This window comes from Mandrillus leucophaeus, unplaced genomic scaffold (assembly GCF_000951045.1).
Source record: "Mandrillus leucophaeus isolate KB7577 unplaced genomic scaffold, Mleu.le_1.0 Scaffold216, whole genome shotgun sequence".
In the NCBI taxonomy this organism is placed as follows: domain Eukaryota; kingdom Metazoa; phylum Chordata; class Mammalia; order Primates; family Cercopithecidae; genus Mandrillus; species Mandrillus leucophaeus.
Genome location: NW_012102210.1, coordinates 3,831,591 through 3,858,740, shown reverse-complemented (window position 1 = coordinate 3,858,740; position 27,150 = coordinate 3,831,591). Strand labels below are relative to the sequence as shown.

At 43.3% G+C, this 27,150-nt stretch overlaps 1 protein-coding gene and 1 long non-coding RNA gene across 6 annotated transcripts in view; one reads left to right on the top strand and one right to left on the bottom strand.

Moving 5' to 3' along the window:
• Positions 1-15,124: 15,124 nt before the first annotated feature.
• Positions 15,125-27,150, top strand: part of DCTN1 (dynactin 1) — a 30,698-nt gene continuing 18,672 nt past the window's right edge. For 3 of the 5 annotated variants that reach the window (XM_011980711.1, XM_011980709.1, XM_011980708.1), the window contains exon 1: positions 26,588-26,938. In XM_011980711.1, the coding sequence (XP_011836101.1) occupies positions 26,906-26,938 (33 nt within the window). In that variant the 5' untranslated portion in view covers positions 26,588-26,905. Of the gene's footprint in view, positions 15,413-26,587; positions 26,939-27,150 lie in introns of those variants that run through there. The other 2 variants (XM_011980712.1, XM_011980710.1) reach the window with 1 other exon arrangement.
• Positions 15,517-21,795, bottom strand: LOC105540188. Its single transcript, XR_001006166.1, has 3 exons — positions 21,542-21,795; positions 16,005-16,089; positions 15,517-15,769 (listed from the first exon to the last, which is right to left on the bottom strand). It is a non-coding gene; the product is annotated as an uncharacterized LOC105540188 (long non-coding RNA).

Sequence of the window (27,150 nt, the reverse complement as noted above, 5' to 3'; positions counted from 1 at the left end):
TTTTTTTTTTAAAGGTGGAGTCTTGCTCTTGTTGCCCAGGCTAGAGTGCAATGTCGCGATTTCGGCTCACTGCAACCTCTGCCTTCTGGATTCTAGCGATTCTCCTGCCTCAGCCTCCGGAGTAGCTGGGATTACAGGCGCCTGACACTACGCCCAGCTAGTTTTTGTATTTTTAGTAGAGACGGGGTTTCATCATATTGGCCAGGTTGGTCTCAAACTCCTGACTTCAGGTGATCCACCGGCCTCGGCCTCCCAAAATGCTGGGATTACAGGTGTGAGCCACCACCCACGTACAAATATAGTATTTCTACATCTTCTGGCTTTCATTGTTAGTGATAAATTAATGTTAATCTAACAGTTATTTTGCAGGGACTTTGCCTTTTCTCTTTTGCTCCTTTTAAGATTTTATCTTTGTCATTGCTTTTCTAGTTTCATCGTAATAAACTCACGAATTTATTACATGTGAATTTCTTTTTATTTATTCTGGTGGAAATTTCTCAGATTTCCTGAATCTGAGGATATGTATCTAACCTGTATTACTCTTTTAAATACAATCTCTTCTTTATTAGCTTCCTTCCTTGCCTGCCTGGCTGCCTGCCTGCCTGTCTGCTTTCCTTCCTTCTTTCCTTCCTTCCTTCCTTCCTTCCCTTTTTCCCTCCCTCCTTCCTTCCTTTGCACCCCCCATTTTCTCTCTCTCTCTTTTTTTTTTTTTTGTTTTTTGAGACAGAGTCTTCCTCTGTCACCCAGGCTGGAGTGTAGTGGCACAATCCTAGCTTGCTGCAGCCTCAAACTCATGGCTTCTAACAATCCTCCTGCCTTGGCCTCACAAAGTGCTGAGATTACAGGAGTGAGCCACTGTGCCCAGACCTTTTTCTTCTCTCTCTATAGAATTGCAATTTAGATAAAAGCTAGATCTTCCCACTTTATCTTTTATGTCTCTTAATTTCTCTTTTATATTTTCCTTCTCTATATACGTTAAAGTTACATTTAAGTTCATTTTTTAAAAGCTCTATTTGGGCCCCCAATTCGAACCTTAGCCAAATTTCTGCAATAGACACTTCTAGTTAAAAAAAAAAGATCTATTTTCCAACTTACTAATTTTTTTCTTCAACCATGGCCAATCTCTTGTTTATTCCATCCAGTAACCTTATGTTACCAATCATTATTTTTTTAAATTAATTAATTAATTTTTTTGAGATGGAGTCTCACTCTTGTCACCTAGGCTGGAGTGCAGTGGCGCAATATCATCAGCTCACTGCAACCTCTGCCTCCTGGGTTCAGGTGATTCTCCTGCCTCAGCCTCCTGAGTAGCTGGGATTACAGGTACCCGCCACCATGCCCGGCTAATTTTCGTATTTTTAGTAGAGACAGAGTTTCACCCTGTTGGCCAGGCTAGTCTTAAACTCCTGACCTCAGGTGATCCACCTGCCTCGCCCTCCCAAAGTGCTGGGATTACAGGTGTGTGAGCCACTACGCCCAGCCCATTATTTTTTTATTACTAGATTTTATAATTAGTTATATTCCAATCTACCTGGTCAATTTTGATACTCTCCTGTTCCTTTCTTATATTTTAAATCCTCCTATGTGTTTTAAAAACATACTTAGCTTATTCATTTTATATACTGTAACTGAAAATTCCAGTATCTATAATCTTTGCAGGCTTGAACAGTTTATGGTGACTTGTTTCCTGTGTTTTTAGTGACTGTAAACTCATCCTTCTTGGAACCATAGCTGTAGAAATTATTTAAGACTGGAATTAGGAATGAGGCATTCCCTCATTACATTTCGTTTGGCCAGGTTCCCAGGAGTACTAACCAACTTGGTACCACTTAAAATTAAATTTTTGTTTTGGGACTTTTAAAATATATATATATATATATATTTATTCTCTATATATATATTTTCTCTATATATATTTTCTATATATATATTTTTCTCTCTATATATATATATTTATTTATTTATTTATTTTTTTGAGACAGAGTCTCGCTCTGTCGCCCAGGCTGGAGTGCAGTGGCGTGATCTCAGCTCACTGCAAGCTCCGCCTCCCGGGTTTACACCATTCTCCTGCCTCAGCCTCCCGAGTAGCTGGGACTACAGGCGCCCGCCACCTCGCCCGGCTAGTTTTTTTTTTGTATTTTTTAGTAGAGACGGGGTTTCACCGTATTAGCCAGGATGGTCTCGATCTCCTGACCTCGTGATCCGCCCATCTCGGCCTCCCAAAGTGCTGGGATAAAAGGCTTGAGCCACCGCGCCTGGCCCTTTTTTTTCTATACATATATATTTTTTATATATATGTGTGTGTGTATATATATATATTCTGGTCCTAAACTTGTATGAGTACTCGCTTATTATTTGAATAATCAGAGAAGATTTCTTTTCCTCACCTCTAAGATAGGCTTTTACCCTTACTGTTTCCCTCTGGAAGGGACTCCTTTTTGTTGTTTTTCACTCTCTGGAGGATGTTACTCTTTTTCCTGGCCTATGTGTGTGGCGGAGTATAGTTCTCCATTCCAACCCTCCATGATTTCATTTTCTGTCCCTATCCCCTGCCCACCTCCGACCTTTTTTTTTCTTCTTTGAGATAGTGTTTCACTGGATGGTCTCAAACTCTGGGCTTAAGTGATCCTCCCACCTTGGCTCCCCAAAGTGTTAGGATTACAGGTGTGAGCCACCATGCCTGGCATTCTGTTACTTCTTATGGACTTTTAAACCCAGGTTCCAGACCACCAGAGGTTGACTACTTAGCAAACACTGGCTCCAGTGATCACCTGTGTTTTGGGATTCATATTTTCCTATCATCTCTATACTCTGAAGAATTTTCTTACTTTCCTATCAGTCCAGTCAGGCAATATAAATAGTTGTGTGTGTGTGTGTGTGTGTGTGTGTGTGTGTATGTTTTGTTCTCTCAACCTGCAGCTGGAGTCACCCCAAGTTGACCCCAAAGCAAGGGAGTTCCCACAAGGGAGGCCCCCAAACCATCTTGAGATGGGGCTGGTTGGGATTCCAAAGAAGGAAGCAGTAAATGCTTGGGGTATTGGTTCAAAGCATTTATTTGAAGAACTCACATATAGAGTGCTGCAGCATATTTTCAAGATGGACAGAGAGAAAAATGTGGTGTTTTACCTAGGTAAGTCCACAAGGAGGGGTCAGGGTATGGAGTTCAAATGGGGATTTAAGAAATTTGGCACAGGGCTGGGGCCAGTTTCTTTCAATATTTTGGGCAACCTAGATACCTTTAACAGTGCCTGGAAATGTTCAAGGCCCCAGTTTGGGTTCAATCTTGCTGGGAAAAACCTGTAGCTGGTGGGGTCACAGACTGACCCAGAAAGTTGAGGGGGTGGACTGGGGATCCGTATGGTGAAAGAGTGTGTGTGGTTGTTAAATATTATATCCAGTATTTTTAGTTGCACTATATCAGGAGAAGTTTCCGTGATATTTAGTCCACGGTAGCACCAGAAATGGAAGCACTCAATTCGTTCCTCTCTCTCTCCCTTCTTCCCTCCCCTTTTCCCTTCTTTTATGCTTTCCTTTCTTGCTTGCTTTTTCATTTGAATACCTAATTGTTCCAGCACCATTTTTTGAATGGTGTATCTTTCTCTCACTGATCAATAATACAAATTTTGTCATACATTGAGTTTTTGGCCTGGTGTGGTGGCTTGCACCTGTAATTCCAGCACTTGGGGAGGCCAAGGTATGGGGATCACTTTAGGCCAGGAGTTCAAGACCAACGTAGGCAACATGGCAAAACCCTGTATCTACAAAAATAAAGATAAAAAAATTATCCAGGTGTGGTGATGCGTGCCTGCAATCCTAGCTACTCAGGAGGCTGAGGCAGGAGGATTGCTTGAGCCCAGGAGTTACAGGTTACAGCTATGATCACACCACTACATTCTGGCCTGGGTCACAGAGTAAGAACCTGTTTCTAAAACAATAATAATAATTTTGAAAAATGAAGCTTTTGTAGGTATATGTGTTAGTTTGTTTTTAGATCTAGACTCTTTCTATCCCTACATCAATACCACATTGCTTTACTTAATAAACTTTAAAATAAGCACACACACACACCCCCACACCCTCAACTGTCTTTTTTTTTTTTTTTTTTTGAGATGGAGTCTTACTGTGTTGCCCAGGCTGGAGAGCACTGGTGCAATCTTGGCTCACTGCAAGCTCCGCCTCCTGGGTTCAAGTGATTCTTCTGTCTCAGCCTCCCAAATAGGTGGGACTACAGGCGCCCGCCACCACGCCCAGCTAATTTTTGTATTTTTAGTAGAGACGGGGTTTCACCATGTCAACTGTCTTCTTTTTTTCAGAAGTTTCTTGGCTAATTTTTTTGCCTTTTGCTTTTTTCTACAAAATTAGTAATTTGTTGTCAAGTTCCTAGAATATCCTGATAGAATATTGATTGGAGTTATCTCAAATACATATTATTAATAAGGGCAACTAACTTCTTTATGACTTTAAATTTTACTGTTCATGAATGTGTTATATCTGTCAGTCATTTAAGCTTTTTTTTTTTTTTTTTTCTGACAGAATCTCATTTCTTTGCCCAGGCTGGAGTGCAGTGACACAATCCCTACTCACTGCAACCTCTGTCTCCTGGGTTCAAGTGATTCTCCTGCCTCAGCCTCTCGGGTGATTACAGGCGGGTGCCAGCACACCCGGCTAATTTTTGTACTTTTAGTAGAGATGGAGTTTTGCCATGTTGGCCAGGTTGGTCTCGAACTCCTGACCTCAAGTGATCCATCAGCCTTGGCCTCCCAAAGTGCTGGGATTACAGCCGTGAGTCACAGGCTATCTTTAATATATGTTTCCAAATACAATTTTATAATTTTGGGTTGTGCATATCTCTCATCTCTCTCAGTCTTTTTATTTTTTTGAGATGGAGTCTCTCTCTGTCACCCAGGCTGGAGTGCAGTGGCACAATCTCGGCTCACTGCAACCTCTGCCTCTCAGGTTCAAGCGATTCTCCTGCCTTGGCATCCTAAGTAGCTGGGATTACAGGTGTACACCACCACACCCGGCTAATTTTTGTATTTTTAGTAGAGATGGGGTTTCACCATATTGGTCAGGCTGGTCTTAAACTCCTGACCTCGTGATCTGCCCGCCTCGGCCTCCCAAAGTGCTGGGATTACAGGCGTGAGCCACTGAGCCCGACCAGGTTGTGCACATATTTTGTTGCTTATTACTAGGTGCATCAGTTTCATTTCAAAAATTATATAATTTAACTTTTCATTGTTGGTTAGAGAAATGCAATTGAGTTTTGCATGTTGATTTTATACCTAGCCATGTTGCTAAATATTTTCTAATCAATTCTAATAATTTGCAGATTATTTTGGCTTCTTTTTTTTTTTTTTTTTTGAAGTGGAGTCTTGCTTCTTCGCCCAGGCTGGTGTGCAATGGTGCAATCTCGGCTCACTGCAACCTCTGCCTCCCTCCCAGGTTCAAGCAATTCTGCTGCCTCTGCCTCCCGAGTAGTTGGGATTACAGGTACGTGCTAGCATGCCCAGCTAATTTTTTTATTTTTAGTCGTGACGGGGTTTCACCATGTTGGCCAGACTGGTCTCAAACTGCTGACCTCAAGTGATCCACCCACCTTGACCTCCCAAAGTGCTGGGATTACTAGCATGAGCCACTGCACCCGGCCTATTTTGGCATTTTCCATGTAAGTCATTATATCATTTGTGAAAAATGACAGCTTAATTTCCTTCTTTGTAATCTTTATGTCTTTTATATGTGTTTTTCTTGTCTCGATGCAGTCCTTCAAATACAGTGTTGATCAGACTCAGAGATATTCGGCATCTTTGTATTCCTGATTTTAGAGAATCTAATGAGATCTTGCCTTCTTTTCAAGGATCTGTATTTGTTTTAACAAAAAGCCTTCATCTGTAGATTATTTTCTTTATGATTTCTATGGTGATTCACTTGTTTCTTTTTACTTTTGAAAATTCTTTTACTTTTTAAAGTTGCATGGTCCTAGGTCCCCATTGTACTTTTATGGTTGTTCTGGGTTATCCTACATTGCGGATTCTTTGTACCACACAGTTTTCAAGGTACCCCGAGTGGACCACCCTCTTGCTGTTCCCTACCCCCGTCAGAAGGAAACAGGGTACAGTAGGTCAGGCTCTCCCTAAGCCAACTTGTCTCCTCATACTCTACCTGTATGTTGTAACAAACCAGGCAATGAACACACATGTGGTCCTTTCCTGAAGGGCCAGACCCTCTCATAAAAGTGTAACAAAGTGGGGAGAAGAAGGACTAAAGCGTTATCTCCGTACTGACCAATATGGTAGCCCTTGGCCACATGTGGCAATTGAGCACCTGAAATATGGCTAATGTAACTGAGAAATGGAATTTTAATTTTTATTTATTTTTAATTAATTTTATGTTTAAAAATATATACGTTTAAATATTCAGCTCAGTTATTGGAAAATATATTAAAATGTTTGAAATAAGTTGCATACCTGCATCTACATTTTTAGGCTGAGCCTGGTGGCTCAGGCCTGTAATCTCAGCTTTGAGAGGCTGAGGCAAGAGGATCATTTGAGTCCAGGAATGCAAGACCAGTCTGTCCAACATAGAAAGACCTTATCTCTGAAATTAATGAATGAATAAATAAATAAATCTACTTTTTCAATTGTAAATTTTATGCAATCTAAACCAGATCAACGATGTCCCATGAAAACTTAGCAAGATGTACTATAAATGCAAAATAAAGATTGCATTCTAAAGACAGTACAAAAAAAGAGAATGTAAAATGCCTCATTTTTGTATTGATTACATGTTGAAATGATAATATTTTGAATATTCTGGGTAAAATAAAACATGTTGTTAAAATTAATTTCACCAGGCTGGGCAACATGGCAAAAACCCATCTCTACAAAAAATACAAAAATTGGCCAGGCATGGTGGCATGTGCCTGCAGTCCCAGCTACTTAGGAAGCTGAGGTGGGAGGATCACTTGAGCCTGGGGGGTGGAGGTTGCAGTGAGCTGAGATTGTGCCATTGGACCCCAGCCTGGGCAACAGAACACGACCCTGTCTCAAAAAAGAAACAAAAAAAAATTAATTTCACCTTTTTTTTTAACTTTTGCAAATTGTCACTACTAAAAAATTTTAAATTATATGTGTGGCTGGCTTATATAAAATTTTATTTTGGCTGGCACATGTAATCTCAGCACTTTGGAAGGCCAAGGCAGGAGGATCATTTGAGCTCAAGAGTTCAAGATCAGTCTGGATAACATAGTGAGACTCTGTCTTTCCAAAAAAGTTTAAAATATAGCCAGACATGGTGGCCTTTGGTCTCTCAGCTATTCCAGAGGCTGATGTAGGAGGATCACTTGAGCCAGGGAGGTTGAGGCTGCAACGAGCCATGAAAGCGCCACTGCACTCTAGCTTGGGTGGCAAAGCAAGACCCTGTCTTAAAAAAATTAAGTTTTCTCCAGAAATTTTCTTTAAAATTTATTAACCTATTTCCCAACCAAAAACAATTTTAAAATTTACATTTATGCCTATTGGGCAGTGCTGGTATAGCTAATCTAGATGCTTCTCTCTCCCACACCTGTCCTCCCTATGGCTTCGTCACCTTTGATTTGCTCTCTATTGATTCCCCTCTCCAAGCCTTTCAGTTTGAAAACCCACCTTCTCTTGGAAAACAGCATCCCTTTCCTCAGGGGGAGGATTCTCCCCTGGTTTCTTCCCCACATTCTATAATGCCTAGGATTCCACCCAGGTGAGCACAGATGTTCTTCTCTGTTCAGCATCACAGGTTGGGGGAAAGGGCTCTAGCTATGTGAGTAGGAGTTTGGAGGTCCTTGTTCAGGTTCCCCGTTGGAGGAAGCCAAAGGCAGGATGGGTCTCTTACAACAGCACCTATAAAGAAAAACACAGGACAAAGACAATATTAATTTTCCTTGAAGACCACTCAGCCTAATCAAATATAAAAAAAAAAATTCAATATTTCTCCTATTAGCACGTTCTGTCCTTATGATTCAGTAGGATCTCTTTCATGATGCTGAGAAACATTTGGGTCTTTCCTGAATCACCACCCTATCCCAACTGAGACCTGGCAGCTTTATATAAAAAACTCAATACATAGGGTTTTTTTGTTTGTTTTTTGACAGAGTCTCACTCTGTCACCCAGGTTGGAGTGCAGTGGCACAATCTTCGCTCACTGTGCAACTTCTGCCTCCCAGGCTCAAGCGATTCTCCTGCCTTAGCCTCCCAAATAGCTAAGATTACAGGTGTGCACCACCATGCCCAGCTAATTTTTTTTGTATTTTTAATAGAGATGGGGTTTCACCATGTTGGTCAGACTGGTCTTGAACTCCTGGTGTCAAGTAAAGACTCAGCACACAGGTTAAATGTTAAAGTCACTCAGGAGATACATATAGTAGTCACTCTGTGTCCATGGGGGATTGGTTCCAGGACACCCCTTGGATACCAAAATCCATGGAATGGTGTAGTATTTATATATAACCTACACACATTCTATCGTATACTTTAGTTTTTTTGGTCAGATCATCATCAGCATTAGTTTCTTATAGGAGCACTAACCCTACCGCACATGGAAGGGATCTAGGTTGCTTATTCTTTATCAGACTCTAATGCCTGATGATCTGTCACTGTTTCCCATCACCCCCAGATGGGACTGTCTTGTTGCAGGAAAACAAGCTCAGGGCTCCCACTGATTCTACATTATGCTGAGTTGTATAATTATTTCATTATACATTACAATGTAATAATAATAGAAATCAAGTATTCAATAAACGTAATGCACTTGAATCATCCCAAAACCATTTGCCCAACCCAGTCTGTGGAAAAATTGCTTTTTACAAAACAGGTCCCTGGTGCCAAAGAGGTTGGGAACTGTTTCTTTAAATAATCTCAGGTTATGTATGAAACCTAATACAATGTAAATACTTGTTATACTGTATTGTTTAGGGAATAATGACAAGGACAAAAGTCTGTACATGTTCACTATGGACACAACCATCCATTTTTCCCCTAATATTTTCAATCCAAGTATGGTTGAACTCACAGATACAGAGGGCCAACTGTATTTTATTTCATGGCAGCTCAGTATGTACTAATATGGACAACTTCTAAGATATATTGTCTGTATTAGTCCGTTCTCACACTGCTATGAAGAAATACCTGAAACCATATCATTGTTTGACTGTGTCTCCACCGAAATCTCATCCTGAATTGTAGCTCCCATAATTCCCACATGTCATGGGAAGGACCCAGTGGGAGGTAATTGAATCATGGGGCCAGGTCTTTTCCATGCTCTTCTCCTGAAAGTGAATAACTCTCATGAGAACTGATGGTTTTATAAAGGGCAATTCCCCTACACACCCTCTCTTGCCTGCCACTATGTAAGATGTGACTTTGTTCTTCCTTCACCTTCTGCCATGATTGTGAGGTCTCCCCAGCCATGTGGAACTGTGAGTCAATTAACCTCTTTCCTTTATAAATTACCCAGACTTACGTATGTCTTTATTAGCAGTGTTAGAACAGACTAATACAGTAAATTGGTACTGGGTAGTAGGGCACTTCTGTAAAGATACTTGAAAATGTGGAAGTGACTTTGGAACTAGGTAACAGGCAGAGGTTGGAACAGTTTGGAGGGCTCAGAAGAAGACAGGAAAGTGTGGGAAAGTTTGGAACTTCCTAGAAACCTGGAGAGTCCAGAAGACAGGAAGATGTGGGAAAGTTTGAAACTTCCTAGAGACTTGTTCAATGGCTTTGACCAAAATGCTGATAGTGATATGCACAATAAAGTCCAGGCTGAGGTGGTCTCAGATGGAGATGAGGAACTTTCTGGGAACTGGAGTAAAGATCACTCTTGCTGTGCAAAGAGACTGGCGACATTATGCCCTACCCTAGAGTCTGTGGAACTTTGAACTTGAGAGAGATGATTTAGGGCATCTTGTGGAAGAAGTTTCTAAGCAGCAAAGAGTTCAAGAGGTGACCTGGGTGCTGTTAAAGCATTCAGTTTTATATTTTCACAAATATATGATTTAGAATTGGAACTTAAAAAAGAAGCAGAGGAGAAATTCAAGCCAGCTGGAGAAGTTTGCATAAGTAATGAGGAACCAAAAGTTAATCAACAAGACAATGGGGAAAATGTCTCCAGGGCATGTCAGAGACCTTCACGGGCGGCCCCTCCCATCACAGGCCAGGAAGCTGAGGAGATAAAAATGGTTTCATGGGCTGGGCCCAGAGCCCCCTGCTGTGGGCAGCCTGAGGACTTGGTGTCCTGAGTTCCAGCCTCTCCAGCTGTGACTAAAAGGGGCCAAGGTACAGGTTAGCCCATTGCTTCAGAGGGTGGAAGCCCCAAGCCTCCGCAGCTTCCATGTGGTATTGAGCCTGCAGGTACACAGAGATCAATAATTGAGGTTTGGGAACCTCTACCTAGATTTCAGAGGATATGTGGAAATACCTGAATGTCCAGGCAGAAGTTTGCTGCAGGAGTGGGACCCTCATGGAGAACCTCTACTAGGGCAGTGCAGAAGGAAAATATGGGATTGGAGCTCCCACACAGACTCCCCACTGGGGCACTGCCTAGTGGAGGTGTGAGAAGAGGGCCACCATCCTCCAGACTCCAGAATCATAGATCCACCAACAGCTTGCACCATGTGTCTGGCAAAGCCACAGACACTCAACGCCAGCCTGTGAAAACAGCCGGGAGGGGCAGTACCTTGCAAAGTCACAGGTGAAGAGCTATCCAAGGTAATGGGTGCACCTCTCTTGCATCAGCATGTCCTGGATGTGAGACATGAAGTCGAAGGAGATCATTTTGCAGCTTTAAAATTTGACTGCTCCACTGGATTTTGTACTTGCATGGGGCCTGTAGTCCCTTCGTTTTGTCCAATTTCTCCCATTTGGAATGGATGTATTTATCCAATGCTTGTACCCGCATTGTATCTAGGAAGTAACTAACTTGCTTTTGATTTTACAGGTTCATAGGTGGAAGGAACTTGCCTTGTCTCAGATGAGACTTTGGACTGTGGACTTTTTGAGTTAATGCTGAAATGAGTTAAGACTTTGGGGGACTGTTGGGAAGGCATGATTGGTTTTGAAATGTGAGAACATGAGATGTGGGAGGGGCCAAGAGTGGTTTGGCTGTGTCCCCACCCAAATCTCATCTTGAATTGTAGCTCCCATAATTCCCATGTGTCATGGGAGGGACCCAGTGTGAGGTAATTGAATCATGGGGGCAGGTCTTTTTCATGCTCTTCTCATGATAGTGAATAAGTCTCATGAGATCTGATATTTGTTTTTTGTTTTTTTGAGATGGAGTCTCTCTCTGTTGCCAGGCTGGAGTGCAGTGGCACGATCTTGGCTCATTGCAACCTCCACTTCCCAGGTTCAAGCGATTCTCCTGTCTCAGCCTCCTGAGTAGCTAGGACTAGAGGTGCGCACCACCACGCCCAGCTAATTTTTGTTTTGTTTTGTTTTGTTTAGTAGAGACATGGTTTCACCATGTTAGCTAGGATGGTATCGATTTCTTGACCTTGTGTCCGCCCGCCTCGGCTTCCCAAAGTGCTGGGATTGCAGGTGTGAGCCATCATGTACAGCCTGATCTGATGGTTTTATAAAGGGAAGTTCTCCTACACACCCTGTCTTGCCTGCTGCCATGTAAGACATGACTTTGATCTTCCTTCACCTTCCACCACAATCGTGAGGCCTCCCCAGCCATGAGGAAGTGTGAGTCCATCAAACCTCTTTCCTTTATAAATTACCCAGTCTTGGGTATGTCTTTATTAGCAGTGTGAGAACAGACTAATACAATGGGTAATTTATAAAGAAGAGAGGTTTAATTGACTCACAGTTCCACATTGTGGGGAAGGCCTCAGGAAACTTACAATCATGGCAGAAGGCAAAAGAGAAGCAGGCACCTTCTTCACAGGGTGGCAGGATGGAGTGAGTGCAAGCAGGAGAAATGCCAGACGCTTATAAAACCATGAGATCTTGTGAAAACTCACTCACTATCACGAGAACAGCATGGGGAAAACTGCTTCCATGATCCAATTTCTTCCACCTTGTCCCACCCTTCACACATGGGGGTTATGGGGATTACAATTCAAGGTGAGATTTGGGTGGTGACACAGAGCCAAACCATATCATTGTCCAATGGGGATAAAAGCAAAATTCAGAACAATGTGTATAGGAAGCTGCAATTTGCATTTAAAATGCTTGTGTTCAGAGCCTAATTCTGAAACAGCACATAAAAAACTGGCATCAAGAGTTGATTTGGGTAGGAATCTTGGGTATGGAATAAGTGAGAAATGCACTTGTTTCTAAAAAATATGTGCACACATATTTGCAATGGCTAAAAGGTGTGTTAAGTAAAATTGACGGGACTCCATTGATTTGGACTGAGCTCCTGCACTAGACTCCAACAGACCAAATGGAAATGGAGTTACTCAACTAAAGTTCCATGTCACCAAACCAAAGTTAAATTGTTTATCTGATTTTCTGAGAAATCAGAAGAGAGATGATAGCCAAATCCCCACATAGGCCAGTTTTTAACCAGGATGATAAGGAAATCCCTTCTGCTTTAACCCTTATAAGGAAAATAACCTGAAGTAGCCTGGTGTTAACCAATCTGATTTTTAAAAAGTTATGCTGGCCAGGTATGGTGGCTTATGCCTGCAATCCCAGTACTTTGAGAGGCTGAGATGGGAAGATCACTTGAGCCCAGGAGTTTGAGAGTAGCCTGAGCAACATGACAAAACCTTGTCTCTACAAAAAATACAAAATTAGCCAGGCATGGTGTTAATGTGCCTGTAGTCCTAGCTACTCAGGAGGCTGAGGTGGGAGGACTGATTGAGCCCAGGAGGTTGAGACTGCAGTGAGTGGTGATTACACCACTGCACTCCAGCCTGGGTGACAGAGCGAGACCCTATCTCAATATAAATAAATAAATACAGATAAAAATTAGGCTGTTTCTTGTTTCTACTTAAGTTACTTTATGAAATTCAACTGTCCTGCCATGCCTAATGGTATTCCTGTCTAAATCTTTAGTTGGGTTGCTGCTAAATTCTTGAATTACTAATGAAAGCCAATGAGATCTTTAAATCCAATTTGTTGAAGTTTTATCTTTTGACTGGCAGAAATAACCCAAATGTCCATTGATGAAAGAATAGATAAAATAAAATATAGCATATCCATATAATGGAATATATTTTGGCCATGCTACAACATGGATGAACCTTGAAGACATTATGCTAAGTGAAATAAGCCAGACACAAAAGGACACATATTACATGGTTCCACTTGTATGAGGTATCTAGAATAATCAAATTCATAGAGACAGAAAGTAGGATAGTGATTACCAGGGGCTGGGGTAGGTGGAGAATGGTGAGCTAGTGTTTAATGGGCACAGAGGGTTTTGTTTGCTTACTTGTTTGTTTTGGGTACGGAAAGCTGAAAAAGTTCTGGAGATGGATAGTGGTGATGATTGCACAACAATGTGAATGTTCTGAGTGCCTCTGAACTTAAACATGGTTAAAATGGTAAATTTCATGTTATGTATGCTTTACCACAATTAAAAATATGTATATGCAGTATCTTTTAAAGTCTTTATATTTACTTTTATATTCATTTTTCTTTAATTGAAGGAGATGGAAGACATTTCTACTAAAATTATAGATGCATTTATTATTTGACCAAGATGTATCCTACAGATATGCCTGCTCACATATGGAATGTCATTATGTTCAAAGTGATTCACTGCAACATTGTAATACTAAAAGACTGGAAATAAAGTATGTAACTAGAAGAAACTGGTTAATAAATTATGTGTATCCATGCAATAGAGTACTAAGCAACTGAAAAACAAATGAGGAAGATCTCTAATTTATTGATTTAGAAAGATTTTCAGGATAGATTAAGTGAAGAGAACTTATGCCAAGTGTGTCTAGCATGCTACATTTGGCATAAGAAATGGGAGAAGTAAGACTATATATTCATATGAGCTTATGTTTGCACAAAACACTGAAAAGATAAACAAGAAGACACTAATAACAAGCGTTACCTGTAGCAGGCAAGGGGGATGGAGTCGATGGGAACCAGGGTTGAAGGGAGGTTTCTCTGTTTATATTCTAAAATAGTGTTCTGATTTTTGAACTATGTAAACGTAGTATCTAATCAAAATAACAGTTATAAATATTTAGAAGGTGAAATAGGGAAAAGGGGGGAGTAATAAAGGGAATACTCAATTCATCCCTTCTACTGCTTACTGCTCCCCACATCAGCTTTATGAATGTTTTAGTTGGTTTCAAATCTGAGATTAACTGAAATAAATATAACATTACAATAGTTATATTTCCGGCCCTTCACATGGATTAACTTAATTCTTCTAACAACATAATGAGATAGGTACCATCATTAACATTCTCACTTTAACAAATAAGAAAACAGAGGCACAGAGAGGGTAAATAACTAACTCTAGCTCTCACACAGCTAGTAAATTGCTGTTAGAATTTGAGCCCAGGCGGGTGTGGTGGCTCATGTCTGTAATTCCAGCACTTTGCGAGGCCGAAGCGGTTGGATCACTTGAGCCCAGGGGTTCGAGACCAGCCTGGGCAACATTGTGAAACTCTGTCTTTCCGAAAAAAAAAAGAAAGAAAAAAAGAAAAAAGAAAACTAAAAGGGCATGGTGGCGCGCGCCTTGTAGACCCAGCTACTAGGGAGGCTGAGAGGTGGGAGGATCGCTTGAGCCTGAGAAGTCAAGGCTGCAATGAGCCATGATTGTGCGTGCCACCGCACTCCTGTCTAGGCAACAGAGGGAGACCTGTCTTAGAAAAAAAAGAATTTGAACCTATGTCTAAAATTTTAAAATGCCATTATGTAAATTTGTATTTTACATTCCCATCATAAGCGCATGAGAATGCCTGTATCCCCATATGACAGGTGACACTGAGGAGCAGCAAAACTTAATTTTCTCCCCCAGGCTAATGGAGGAGATACGGTTTATCGCTATTGTTTTAATTACCAGTTTAACACTTGGAATTGAGTCCTCCAGACCCGCTGCGCTTTCTCCCCTCCGCCGAGAGGGGGCGCTCGCTACGACACGCCGATTTCTTATGGTCCTAATTGGCTTCCCAGGCACAGTGCGCGTGCGCTTAGCCTGTCCCAGGTGTCCAGCTTTGTGCCTGATTGATGTAATCCCGGCTGCGGTCGGCGCGCAGTTTTCAGTCAGGGCGGGACTGCGGGAAAAGAGCGTTCACTGGATACAGAACGCCTCTGGGCCTCCAGGCCGAAGGGTTCTGGGCGGTCCTGGAAGGGTCTGGCGGCGAGTCGGGCAGCCCACGAGGGCGGGGAGGGCGGGGCCGGCCCCGCAGGGTCTTGGGCGTCGGTCGTCTGTGGGGCCGGAGCTGGGCGCGGAGCCCCTGACAGTGCAGGTACGGAGGCGCGACCCTGCCAACCGTCTGCTCCGCCGGCCCCCTACGTATTCGTGAGGTTGCCGGCGGTGGGCTGGGGATTTGGTGCTGGCCTAGGGCAAGACACTGAGCCCGGTGTGCGGGGCGGGGACTGGCAGGGATGGGCTGGATCAGGGGTGGGCGCTTGCCGGGGTCTGGGGGCTCCGCCTGAGCGTTTGCCCCGAGGCCCGTCTGACCCACCTCAGCTCTTCAGCCTAGCAGGGTTCTCTTGGGATCAGAGTGACTGCGCCTTAGAGTTCCTCCAGAACTGCAAGGGTCTCCCTTCCGTTGCTGCGAGCGTCCGAGGCGCCCCTGAATCCATACTGAGCTACAGGTTTCCTGTGGGCACATGGTTGAGAAATTCGTGTCAAACGGGGAGAAAAATCTTAAAGGACTCATAGCATGGGAGTCTGGATATGGTTTGTGTGTGTGATCCTACTGCTGGGGTCCGCCTTAGCTAGCAAGATGATCCTTGAAGTCATCTTGCGCATCCCTTATCTTTAGACAGAACCACAGCTAAATCACACAGATAAGGATCTCTGCTGTTTTTAGAGGCAGGGATTTGAAAAGTTACCCTCATTTATTGCAGTGAGGAGAGCAGCAAACCCATATTGATCACTGGCTACTCGGGTATACTTAAGGTACTGAGAGGCGGAAAGCTAGGAGGTAGAGGCTGACATCCTTTACTTAACGTACTGCCAAAGCCTAAGCTATGAGATGTTAAAAGAGATAACGATAACTTTATTTTAAAAAGGCATTTTGTTTTCAAAAGCTGTTGGAAAATTCGTGGTCAAACTTTACTACAGAATATTGCAGAGCCTTTAATATGCTAATAATATTTACCATGAATCTCCAACTGGGGGTATGGTATGCAGAATTTCCCAAATTTTACTAGGGTATACTGTTATTCTTGGGTGATTCCCCTGGTTAACATGTGGAACCGTTTGGGAATTGGAGTTCCAGAAATAGAAATTCAGGGTTTAGAAGGGGCAGTATGGGTGAGTGCGTTTTGAGTTTTAATGGTGTGCACGTGTAATGGGATCTCGTTACAGTACAGGTTATGATTGGTTCTGTATTTCTAACAAGTTGCCAGGTGAGGCTAATGCTGCTGGCCCATGGAACACAATCTGAGTAGCAAAAGTGTAGATCACTGGATTGAAAGTTAGAGACCATGTTTTCCAGAACAGAGTGTGCTGCCTTGAGAGATTCGCTTTGTCTGTCCAGGCCTGTAAGAGAGGAGTCTGGACTACAAGATCTCAAATATTTCTTTCAGATTTAAAATTCTGTGAGTCTAGTCTAGTTATCCCTGTAGTGTTGAGTTCTATCTAAAATATTCTCGCCAATTTGGTAAATTTTGCAGTTTGGCTTGAACATTTAAAATAATGGGGAATTGTCTACAAATAAGGCATCCCATTTTGTTCTTGGAATAGCTCAAGAAAGAAGTTCTTCATGTTCCTGAAATACATCTCTGCAACTTCCATGCTGTTGGTCCTAGATTATCTCTTAATCAAACAGAAAAAAAGTGTCACCCGTCCTTCCTAAAAAGTTGACTCCAAGTATTAGATGACAGCTGTGCCTACTATGATTTTTCTAAGTGGAATTGTGTTTAATTCTTCCATTATGTTTAAGAAATCCCTTTCTTAAATTTGTCTTTGTTATGTGTGGAGTGTAGTGGGGCTTTGGCTGGACTTTGAAGGATGGGTGTGGCTTGCAAGACTAGAAAAGTATCTTAAGCAGCTGACAGTGGTGCAGAGATGGGATTGCATCTGTTGAATCCAGGATTGTTTGATTATAGCAAGAAATGAGATTATCAATGAGAGATGTCGGGCAGATGGGTGTAGGGACAAAGCAGTGTTTTAGCAGATGTATTTGCTTTACTGTGATGTATAAGGTGGTTGGAACTAGGGAAGGAGGGGGAGAGAGGGAGCTGGATAGGCTTCGCATAGCAATGTTAGAGAATTTAGGTTGTTAATAATAATGCCTTGTATTTATGTATGACACTTTACAGAACTTTTCACAGGCATGATCTCATTTGATCTAATATTCCTACGAGGTAGGCAGAGCAGCTGTTATGCTGTTTTGTAGATGATGCACCAAAGAGGGTAAATGATTTGCCTTGATTTTCAAAGCTATTACATGGCAGACTGAAGTAATGATAGTGATAGTGGAGGAGAAAGGAAAGATGCAGGAGGCAGTACTAAGGACGAATTGATAAGTGGGGCCTGACTGACCATGAGGGTACAAAGGAGAAGAAATTGTTAGGGAAGAGTCAAAGTAGTTGGGTGAATCATAATGCCATTGACAACTGCCACTCTAGGTTTTACTCTGCCAGCTCTATCATTGCTAGCAGCTGCTTGGAGTTACAGGTTGAGAGGGATTCTAGATGATTCCCAGGTTGCTTGGCCTGTCTACAGCTACTAGGTGATACTGGGGGCACTTGGACTATCCGTCCCATACCAAGTAAAATAGGAACTTGGTCCTCAGTGTCCCCTGAAGAGGTAAGAGCTGAAATATTGCCGGATTCATATCTATATTAAGGTCCTTGTCATCCTGGAGTCTCTGACTTTGGCTTTGTATCATTTCGCTTTTGAGATTCAGGCTGATATTAGTTGAATGTGGTCAAGGGACAGGTTAGCTGTTTAGTCTGGCCTCCCCAAGGGCTTCACTACAGCAGATCATGGGCCCTTGCTGCCCCCAAATCCTCCCTAATGCTGTTTCCCAGGGGATCTGCACCTCACCTAGAGCCGTCTCTGTTATTCTTTTACCCTGGAAGTATACGAGATTGAGATTTAGTGTCACTACCAAATTCCATAGAATCTGGGGCTGTTCCTGCACTTTTAGTTTCTTAGGCTCCTATCTGGAGTGGAAAGAGCCATGTTTACTGAGGGTTGGGGGAGAGATGTGTGTGTGCATGTGTATGTGCACTTGAGTATTGATTTCCCCAATGGTGGTGGGCTTCAGGGATGGATCTGCTCTCCGGGAAAGCTGTCAGACAATTTATATCCTGAGTGTGATGTTGGTACAGGTGTCTATTCAACATTGAATGCCTTCTCTGTGCAAAGCCCTATGTTGAGTGCTTAGATACTGAGATGGATACAATCCTCTGTCCTGGAGGAATTCATAGTAGAATAAGAGACGATATTTTAAATAGAATGTGGTATTGAAATAGAGATATGTCCCAAGTGCTCTGTGAGGGCAGAGGAGGGAATGATTAGCTTTACATGGAGAAGCCAGAGGAGTCTTTAGGAAAGAGGTGAGAATTGGGCTGAGCCTTGAAGGATGAGGAGGAAGAATGGTCCTGGTGATATTTGTACATTTGCAGATGCATAAAGGGAAAGGCAGATAGATGCAAGTGGCTGGAATAAAAGAGAACTTTGGTGATTGATGCGACCGGATTCATAATGAAGCCACCTTGTTGTATTTTGTTTTGTTGTTTAGAGATGGGGTATCGCTATGCTGCCCAGGCTGGAGTACAGTGGCTATTCACAAGCAAGATCATCAGGCACTACAGCCTGGAATTCCTGACCTCAAGTGATCCCCCTCAGCCTCCTGAGTATAGGTGGGTCTGCAGGCCGCTGTGCCAGTTTGAGAGTTTGAGGCCTTTTTTTTTTTTTTTTTTTTTTTTTTTTTTGAGATGGAGTCTCGCTCTGTCGCCCAGACTGGAGTGCAGCGGTGCGATCTTGGCTCACTGCAACCTCCTGAGTATCTGGGACTATAGCTACTACACCTGGAACTACTCAGCCTCCTGAGTAACTGGAACTATAGGCATGCACCACCATGCCCAGCTAATTTTTGTATTTTTAGTAGAAACAGGGCTTCACCATGTTGGCCAGGCTGGTCTCAAACTCCTGGCCTCAAGTGATCTTCCCGCCTTGGCCTCTGAAAGTGCTAGGATTACAGGTGTAGCCACTGTGCTTGGTCAAGGCCAGGTTGTTAATGGCCTGTAGTGCAGTGCTAAAAATATTTCATTTTGTGGGCAGAGAAACCACCGGAGGATTTTAGGCAGGAAGATGACGTGATTGTATTTTGGGAAGCTAAATGTGGAAATAGACTGAAGGGGAAGAACCTGGTTCAGGGACATCGGGAGACTCTTATAATATCATGGACATGGTTTAGGGCTGATCTAAGGATTAGGTCAGTGGGGACAGAGAGGGCAGGATGAATCTGAGAGAGACTGGAGAAACAGAATTAACCAGACATAATGACTAAATTGGTTGTTGAGAACAAGAGAGGGAGTTTTTGCAAATGACTCAGTTTTCTATTTTGAGTGGATGGTAGTGCCAATAGCAAAGAGGGAATATAGAGGAGGAGCCTTTTTTTTTTTTTTTTTTTTTAAAGTGAGGGAGATACCAAGTGTGTTTTGGGTCGTATTGAACTTGAGGGCTCTGTGGCAGTTAGCAGACAGGGTGAGATATGAGTCTGAAGTTCAGAAGAATTTCTGTCTAGGGGCAGTAAGTATGAGTGGTAGTTGAAGTTGTAGGAATGGATGAGCTCTCCCAGCCACGCTTATAGAAGGCTGAAAATAATGACAGAGGAGATGAGTATGATTGACATGCTAGGGTAAGAGAGAGTGTTGTCCAGGAAGCTAGGAAAGGAGAAAATTCCTGAAAAGGATTGACAATCTGAGTTGCTACAGGGAGGTCAAGTTAGGATGAGCTTGGGAAATGCACCTTGAGGTTGTATAGAACATTGTGGTCACCAGGGCTCATTTAAATTGTGAGCAGCTTCAGTGAGTGGTAGGGATGAAGCCAGATAGCAATGGATCGAGAAGTAGATGGGAAGTGAAGATAGAGAATGTGTACTCACTTTGAGTAGTTCAGCAGAGAAAGGAAGAATACAGAATGGTGGCAGCTTGTGGAGGAGGTAGCAGGGACTAGTTTTTCCTAGAATGGAAGAATCTTGTTTATGGCTTTTCTGATGCCATGTAAGATCCAGTAGAGAGGGTGCAATGAAGACACAAGAGAAAGGACGATTGCTAAATCAGGTCCTCAGAGGAGAGGGAAAAGGGTGGGCCCTGAAAAGAAGGGGATACCATTTTCTTTAAAGAGGAATGTTGGAAGAAAGGAAGGAATTTAGGAAGAAAGAGATAATGACATATGCATGTAGATGTATCTAAATTTGCAAAGAACTTCTTACCTAATAGGGCCAATTTTCTTTTTCAGCAAGGTTATCTGCTGAGAGGTGGGGATGCTGGTGTTGGCTTGGGTGGGAGTAAGGATTGAAAATGGTAAAAATGGTGAAGGAAGCTTGAAACAACTGTTAAGAGGAAAGAGGAAGACAGTGGAATTGAAATAAGCTCCAGGAGTGTTGAGTACCCTCTGAACTGAAATCCTACGCTATAAGCCTCCCCTTCATCTTTCTCATAATAATAATGGCTGACATTTATTGAGTGCTTTATATGAGGCACTGTTCTAAGTGCTTTTCAGGCATTCTCATGTGATTTTTACAACAATCCTGTTAGAAAGTTACTGTTATTATCCCTTTCTTCCAGAAGAGGAAATTGAGGCATGGAGGATTAGTAGCACTTGTATTTGATGAATCTCTTACCTCTGCAGAAATGAATTCCTTCTCCTGAGGCATCAGAGAAGGCAGAAATTTAATCCCAACTCCGTTTCTGGACCTTGAGAACCTAGAGTCTACGGTTGCTAAGGAGGGAATCTTACCATGCCAGTTTGTGGGCATGCTGGTGGCATGGAGGGGGCAGGACAGTGGCATGGAGGGGGCAGGACAGTGGGATCAGTGTTACTGTCAGCTTTTGACAACTACATAGGGAAACTTGGATATTCTTGAGTGATTTTCCAGCATCCTGACTAGAAAGACAAGTGACCGATAGTGATTTGTCAGGAATTGTGGGCTGAGATTGTGTCACCTGAGAGGTGAATAAGAAGAGAGACCTTGTCCCTGTTCCCATTGCCTAGAAAAGGATAATTTTTTCTTGGCAGAGAGACTAGGCAGATCTAAAACCTTATATAATAACATGATGATTATTAACTCACCTTATATGTTTTCTCAGTTTGTGTGACAGATACCGTTTGTAGATAAGCTGTATACCTGACTTGAGTGAAAGGAGAGAGTGATGGGATGGCGTGGATGGAAGAGAAACGGACTTACCTTTTCCTGCTGCAGCCACTGAAGCATCATCTCTGTGTCCTTCCTTTTGAGGTTGCCATGGATACGCCTTTGCATGGTGGTTTGAGGAGATTGATTTCCATTATGATCAGATGATGACGTGGGTTTAAAAAGAGAAAGGATGGAATGCTCTGCTTTTGGGGAGTGGCCGGCGAGCTGCCCAAAAGGCAGAGCCCAGTACAGCCGATGGGGCTGTGGCTTTGTTGGCTGCTTTGGCTTTTGCTGAAGTTGTGAAATGGTGCATCTCTCTCTTTAGAGCGCAGGCTCAGGGTTCCCTGTCTACAGGGTCCTAGTGCCAGGAACTTGCTGGTTGATTCAAGGGGAGGAATCAGCAGGAACTTCAAACAGGCTAAGTCGGACTTCTCATACCACTGAGAGCATTGCAGTTCTTGAGTACAGGACTGAGTGCCTCTTGCCTTCCTGCAGAAGTTCCTATATTGAAGATAAGTGAAGCATATAGCGTAGCTTTTCTTCTTGACTCTTAAGAGGTCAAGAGGCCCTTGGAGGTGGGCCTGGAAGTCACTGGATATTTCTGGGGGAAGGGGACATTTTGAGATGGAGTAGAGCTGCATTCAGAGTGGGAGTGAGTTTGTAGACATTTTTTTTAGGGTAATGAGGAGCTGGAGAAGGGAAGGAAGTCCATTGAGTGTGTAGGCCCTATCTATGAAATCTGTAAGGCAGATACTGAGTAGGACCTAGGAACAAAAAGCTCTGTACACATTGTCTTCTGGGGTCCTGTGAATATCTGGAATCCAGCTTTCCAAGCTTCCAGTCTCCCAGCCTCCATTTACCACTCAATAAGCAGACCTTTTCCTTTCTGACTCCTGAAGGACTTAGGTCCACACTTATCTCTTCCTTACTAGTGCTTTCAGAGATGTATGGTTTTGCCTTGCTATCAGACTGCCTGAGTTTCAGACAAGCTCCTCTAGGAGTGGGAAAGCAGGGAAAGCAGACAGTTGGGTTAGCCCAGGATCAAGGTTTGATAAGGTGAGACAAGAGGAGATCAAGGTATCAAAGAATGCTGGGGTGCCAGTAAAAACAAGGTAGAAATGGTTCCGACAGGGGAGAAATGGTAGAGATGGAAAAGAGTCTTTTTCCTCTTCACTTTCTCCTTTTTAATTCTCCAAAATCTTGTTTTCCTATAATTTCCTGAAATTTCTCTAAGACTATTGGCAGTTTATTTACTAGACACAGATATTTTTCCCTCCTCTCTTCCCATTTTTCTAGCTATTTTAGTGGTACTTAATATCATTGGAGAGGAAAATGGATTAGAAATCCAAGAGGTGTCTGTCTCCTCCCTGGCTGGGGTAACGTTAACCCAGGATTGTCCCATGGGATATGGGCCTGGGCCCGCTAATGCTGTGGAAGGAGCACCTGCCTGTAGAGATATTCAGATGTGTCCCTCTGCCATTTTTTGGCTGTGAGACTTGGGCAAGTCATTTGACTTCTGAGACAGTTCTATCATCTGTGGAATGGAGAGAATGGAATCTGTTTTGGCTACCATCACAGGTTCGTTTTTGAAGGAGATAGTGAAGTACATGTATTCGTGTATACAATTAAGTTTTCCCCAGAGAAGGCCCTAAGAATGGGACGCATTTTCTCTCTCCTAACATGTTGTTTCCCCTCCCATTTCTTCAATTCTATTAATATTTCAATTATTACATTTCTCATGCTTGAAAACTTCCTGAGTTTATTCATTTACTTATTCATGCATTCATTGACCCATCCGTTTATCCTTGCAGCATTTGAGTTCCTACTGTGTGCAAGTCATCATGGATAGTCCCTTAAAATAATGAATGAAGATGTTATCTGCCATTTGCTGAACACACAGACATTGTGCTAAATGCTTTATTTAAATCTTATTTAATCTTTAAAATGTCCCTGTGAGGTAACATTATTTCTTCCTTTTTGCAGTTGAGGTAACCAGGGCTCAGGAAGTTAAATATCTTGCTCAGAGGAGAACCAAAGGTGTATTCAGGTCTGTCTCCAGAGCCTGTGTAGGCCTGCTGCCTCTTTCCTCATGTTTGATCTATTACAGGGCCTTCTCAGGGCTTTTTTGGTACTGTCTCTGAATTGGCCTCTTTCTTCTCACTCTCCTGATCCTGGTTCAGGCCTTCCTTACCCTGTGTTCACTATTGCAGCAGCCTCCTTGCTGTTATTCCTGTCTTTGCCAGGTTGCTCCTGCCTGCACTCCATCCTGCAGGTGTCATCAGTTTGATCTTCCTAAAATAGTTTTCACTATGCTGTCTCCTGCTCAGGAACAGGACTGCCTTCCTGTGATTATTGGATCAAGTCCATCTATGTTTGCCTGATGTTAAACTTCTTGCCTACCCACAGTTACCTCCCAGTACATTGCAATGTTAAGATGTTTATTTATTCAATAAATATTTGACCATGAGCTATGTACTGGCTATTGGATCATAAAGAGGAAAAGGTGGGGGCTATGCTTCAAAAGCCTTATAGTTTGATAGAATAACTCATCTAGAATTCGTTACTTCAGGTAAGCCAGTATTCTTTACTATTCCCTGGTCAAGCCAAGTTATTTCTGCCTCTATTCATACTGTGTTCACAACTTACAGGGCTTTCTAGGCCTTTCCACATACTTTCTAAAATCCCCATAATTCAAGGCATGCTTAGGTACCCCCTTTCTTTCTAATTTACCTCTCTCTATAATTTCTTATGATATTTATTGTGTAACTGTATATACCATTTAGTATCATGTCAGGTAATTCTTTGCACTTCTATAATTTCTGTACTTTTTACAAGGCACTTTTTTTTTTTTTTTTTTTTTGTTTTTGAGTCTCAGTCTATCACCTTGGCTGGAGTGCAGTAGTGCGATCTTGGCTCACTGCAACCTTCACCTCCCGGCTTCAAGCGATTCTCATGCCTAAAGTCTCTCAAGTAGCTGGGATTATAGGCATGCGCCACCACACCCAGCCCATTTTTGTATTTTTAGTAGAGATGGGGTTTTGCCATGTCAGCCAGGCTGGTCTTGAACTCCTGGTCTCAAGTGAGCCACCCGCCTCAGCCTCCCAAAGTGTTGGGATTACAGGCATGAGCCACCATGCCTGGCCTACAAGGTTCTTGTATATGCTTTAGCTTTTTTGAACCTCATAATACTAACGTAGATATGGCAGATATTATTTCCATTTCATAGGAAAATAAACAGATTCCAAGAAGTTGGGGGACTGTTGATACCTATGTGGTTAGTGAGTTGTGAGGCTATTTTTAGATCTGAGCTCTTCTGAATTTTTGAAGGCAGTGTGGCCTACAGGAAGAGCAGTGCGTTGGAAGCCTAGAGATGTTTGTGGTAATGGTGAGGGGTAGTAGAAAGCACAGAGGGCTCTGGGTCAGGTTGTTTCCAGTTTTGGCTCTACTCCTCACAGCCTGTGAAACTTCAGGGAAGTTGCTCAGTTCTCAAAGCCTCAGTTGCCTTGTCAGCATCATCCCTGGCCAACCTGTCAGTGGGGTTATTTTAATGTCCATATATGATGACATTGTTCTTAGCTAACTTTTATTTAGCACTTATTAAATACCAGGCGGTGTTCTGGATGCCTTGTATGGATTATCTCAGCTAATCCTCATGATACCTCTCTGAAATATGTTCTTTGTTACTTCCCCATGGCAGATGAGGAAATTGAGGCATAGAGATGTTAAGTAACTAGACCAAGTTTATGTAGCTACCAAGTGGTAAAGCCAGGAAAGTAGCTTGAGTCTAGAACCAGTACTCAACCATGGTTCTATAAAATGTCTTTTTTTTAAGGTAGACTGTGAAGTGCCCCGAACATGTGAGGTCCAGGCTGCAAGGACGTGCCTGGCCTTGCCCACCTGTGTAATGGTGAATAGGGAAAGGAGGGGGAAACATGGAGATTTTGCAAGGAGGAGAGAGATGATTTCCTAGGGGGTCTGGCCAGGACTGAAGATATGGAATTGTGTTTTGGGGCTATATTTCTGAATGTTGGCTATCATTCTACTGTTGGGCTACCTGGCCTATCTTAGGAGGGTAGAGTGGGGTGAAGTCACTGTTCTGCCAGTGAAGTAAGCCCAGTACAGAAAAGACAGGCGTCCCTAGGCCCAAGGGAACTAGATCCATACCATACTCAGTGGAGCCATAGGTCAGACCCCAGGCCAACCTTGTTGACTGTGTAGGGGCAGGGACCCTGGTCTTTTGGTTCCTAGCCCATGATAGATGGGCCAGTGAATGAAAGCAGTATGGTTACATAGTCCCCTGGAGACCTCTCATTAGAATGCATAATCTTATTAAATTAAACAATTTTAATTGTAAAAGTAATACATGGTTATTAAAGAATTTTTGTGAAATACAGAATTGTAGAAAATAAACCATTTCATCGGGTCTGAGATGCTAGGAGGCAAGGCCAAGAGTACAAGGGGCAGATGGCTGAGGTGGACTGGGCCTTGTGCTACAAGAAGAAAGAAGGGCTCTGCTTTTGACTACTGCCTTTAGTAATGCAGTTGAGTCTGATATTCTTGGGTTTTACAACCTGGCCCCTTATAACAACCATAAAGGGTGAAGAGTGACTGTGGCAACCTTTGCCAGCCTTGTGGGAGGGGGCTGGGGTACTTGGCTTGCTTTGCTATGTGTGTGAAGTTGCCTCCATTACTGCCCTTCCCTTGCTGACTATTGGGCAGGTCCTGCCTCCTCTGGCTCAGTTTGAGATTGAAATCCAGGCCCTAATCACATGAATTTGGACCCTGAGTCCAGAGTTTACAGAGGGGAGGGAGAGAGTAGAGCACCAGAAAGGTGGATGAGAGACCCTTATTTTGGCTGTGTGGAGGCCTTAGGCAGCTGATCACTTTGAAGTGTCACTTGATGCTTATGGGCCTGCTAAGGCCTTACATCCTGGGGGACAGGGGAACAGTGATGGTGAGTGGATACAGACTAGGAGGACTTGTCAAGACTGTTCCCAGCCCTAGGACAGTATACTCAAGAGGTGAGTGCTGAGGGTCTGTGGCGTAGGCCCAGCCCTTAGTCCCTGGCCCAGGTGAAGCAGGGGGGCACTAGGACCCAGAGGCTAGCACGGTTCCTGACAAGTCTAGAGCAGCACTAGCGCAGAGTGAGACTCATCAGCTGGCAAGCAGGATTCTGTGTCTCTGGGTTCAGGAATCCTCAGGCAGCAGAGGGGACTTGCTCCTCAGCCCCCATCACTGCCCCCACCCCTACCCGTGTAGGCCACCGAGTGAGGCCCATGGACTGGGGAGGGCTGTGTCTGACGACTCCTGTGTCCCTCTATGAGGGCCCAGCGCCCTGACCCTCCTGCCTAGGTTTCTACCTTTTCTCTCTGTCTTTGGCCAGCTGGGGGAGGGGGTAGAGGCCGGGTGAGCAACATGGCACAGAGCAAGAGGCATGTGTACAGCCGGGTAAGTGGCCCTAATCTGGGATGGCCCTGGAGGGCTGCTGGGGAAGGCCTGGGTGCCTGTGGACATCATTGGTGTGGGGGCTGGGGAGATAGGCTGGAGCTCAGCTGGGGGCACTCAGACTGTGTTTTCTAAGGAGCCCTCGAAGCCCTGGTGGTGTAAGACTGGACAGGCTTCCCTTTACAGAGTTGATCCCTAAATGGGGACTAGCAAGG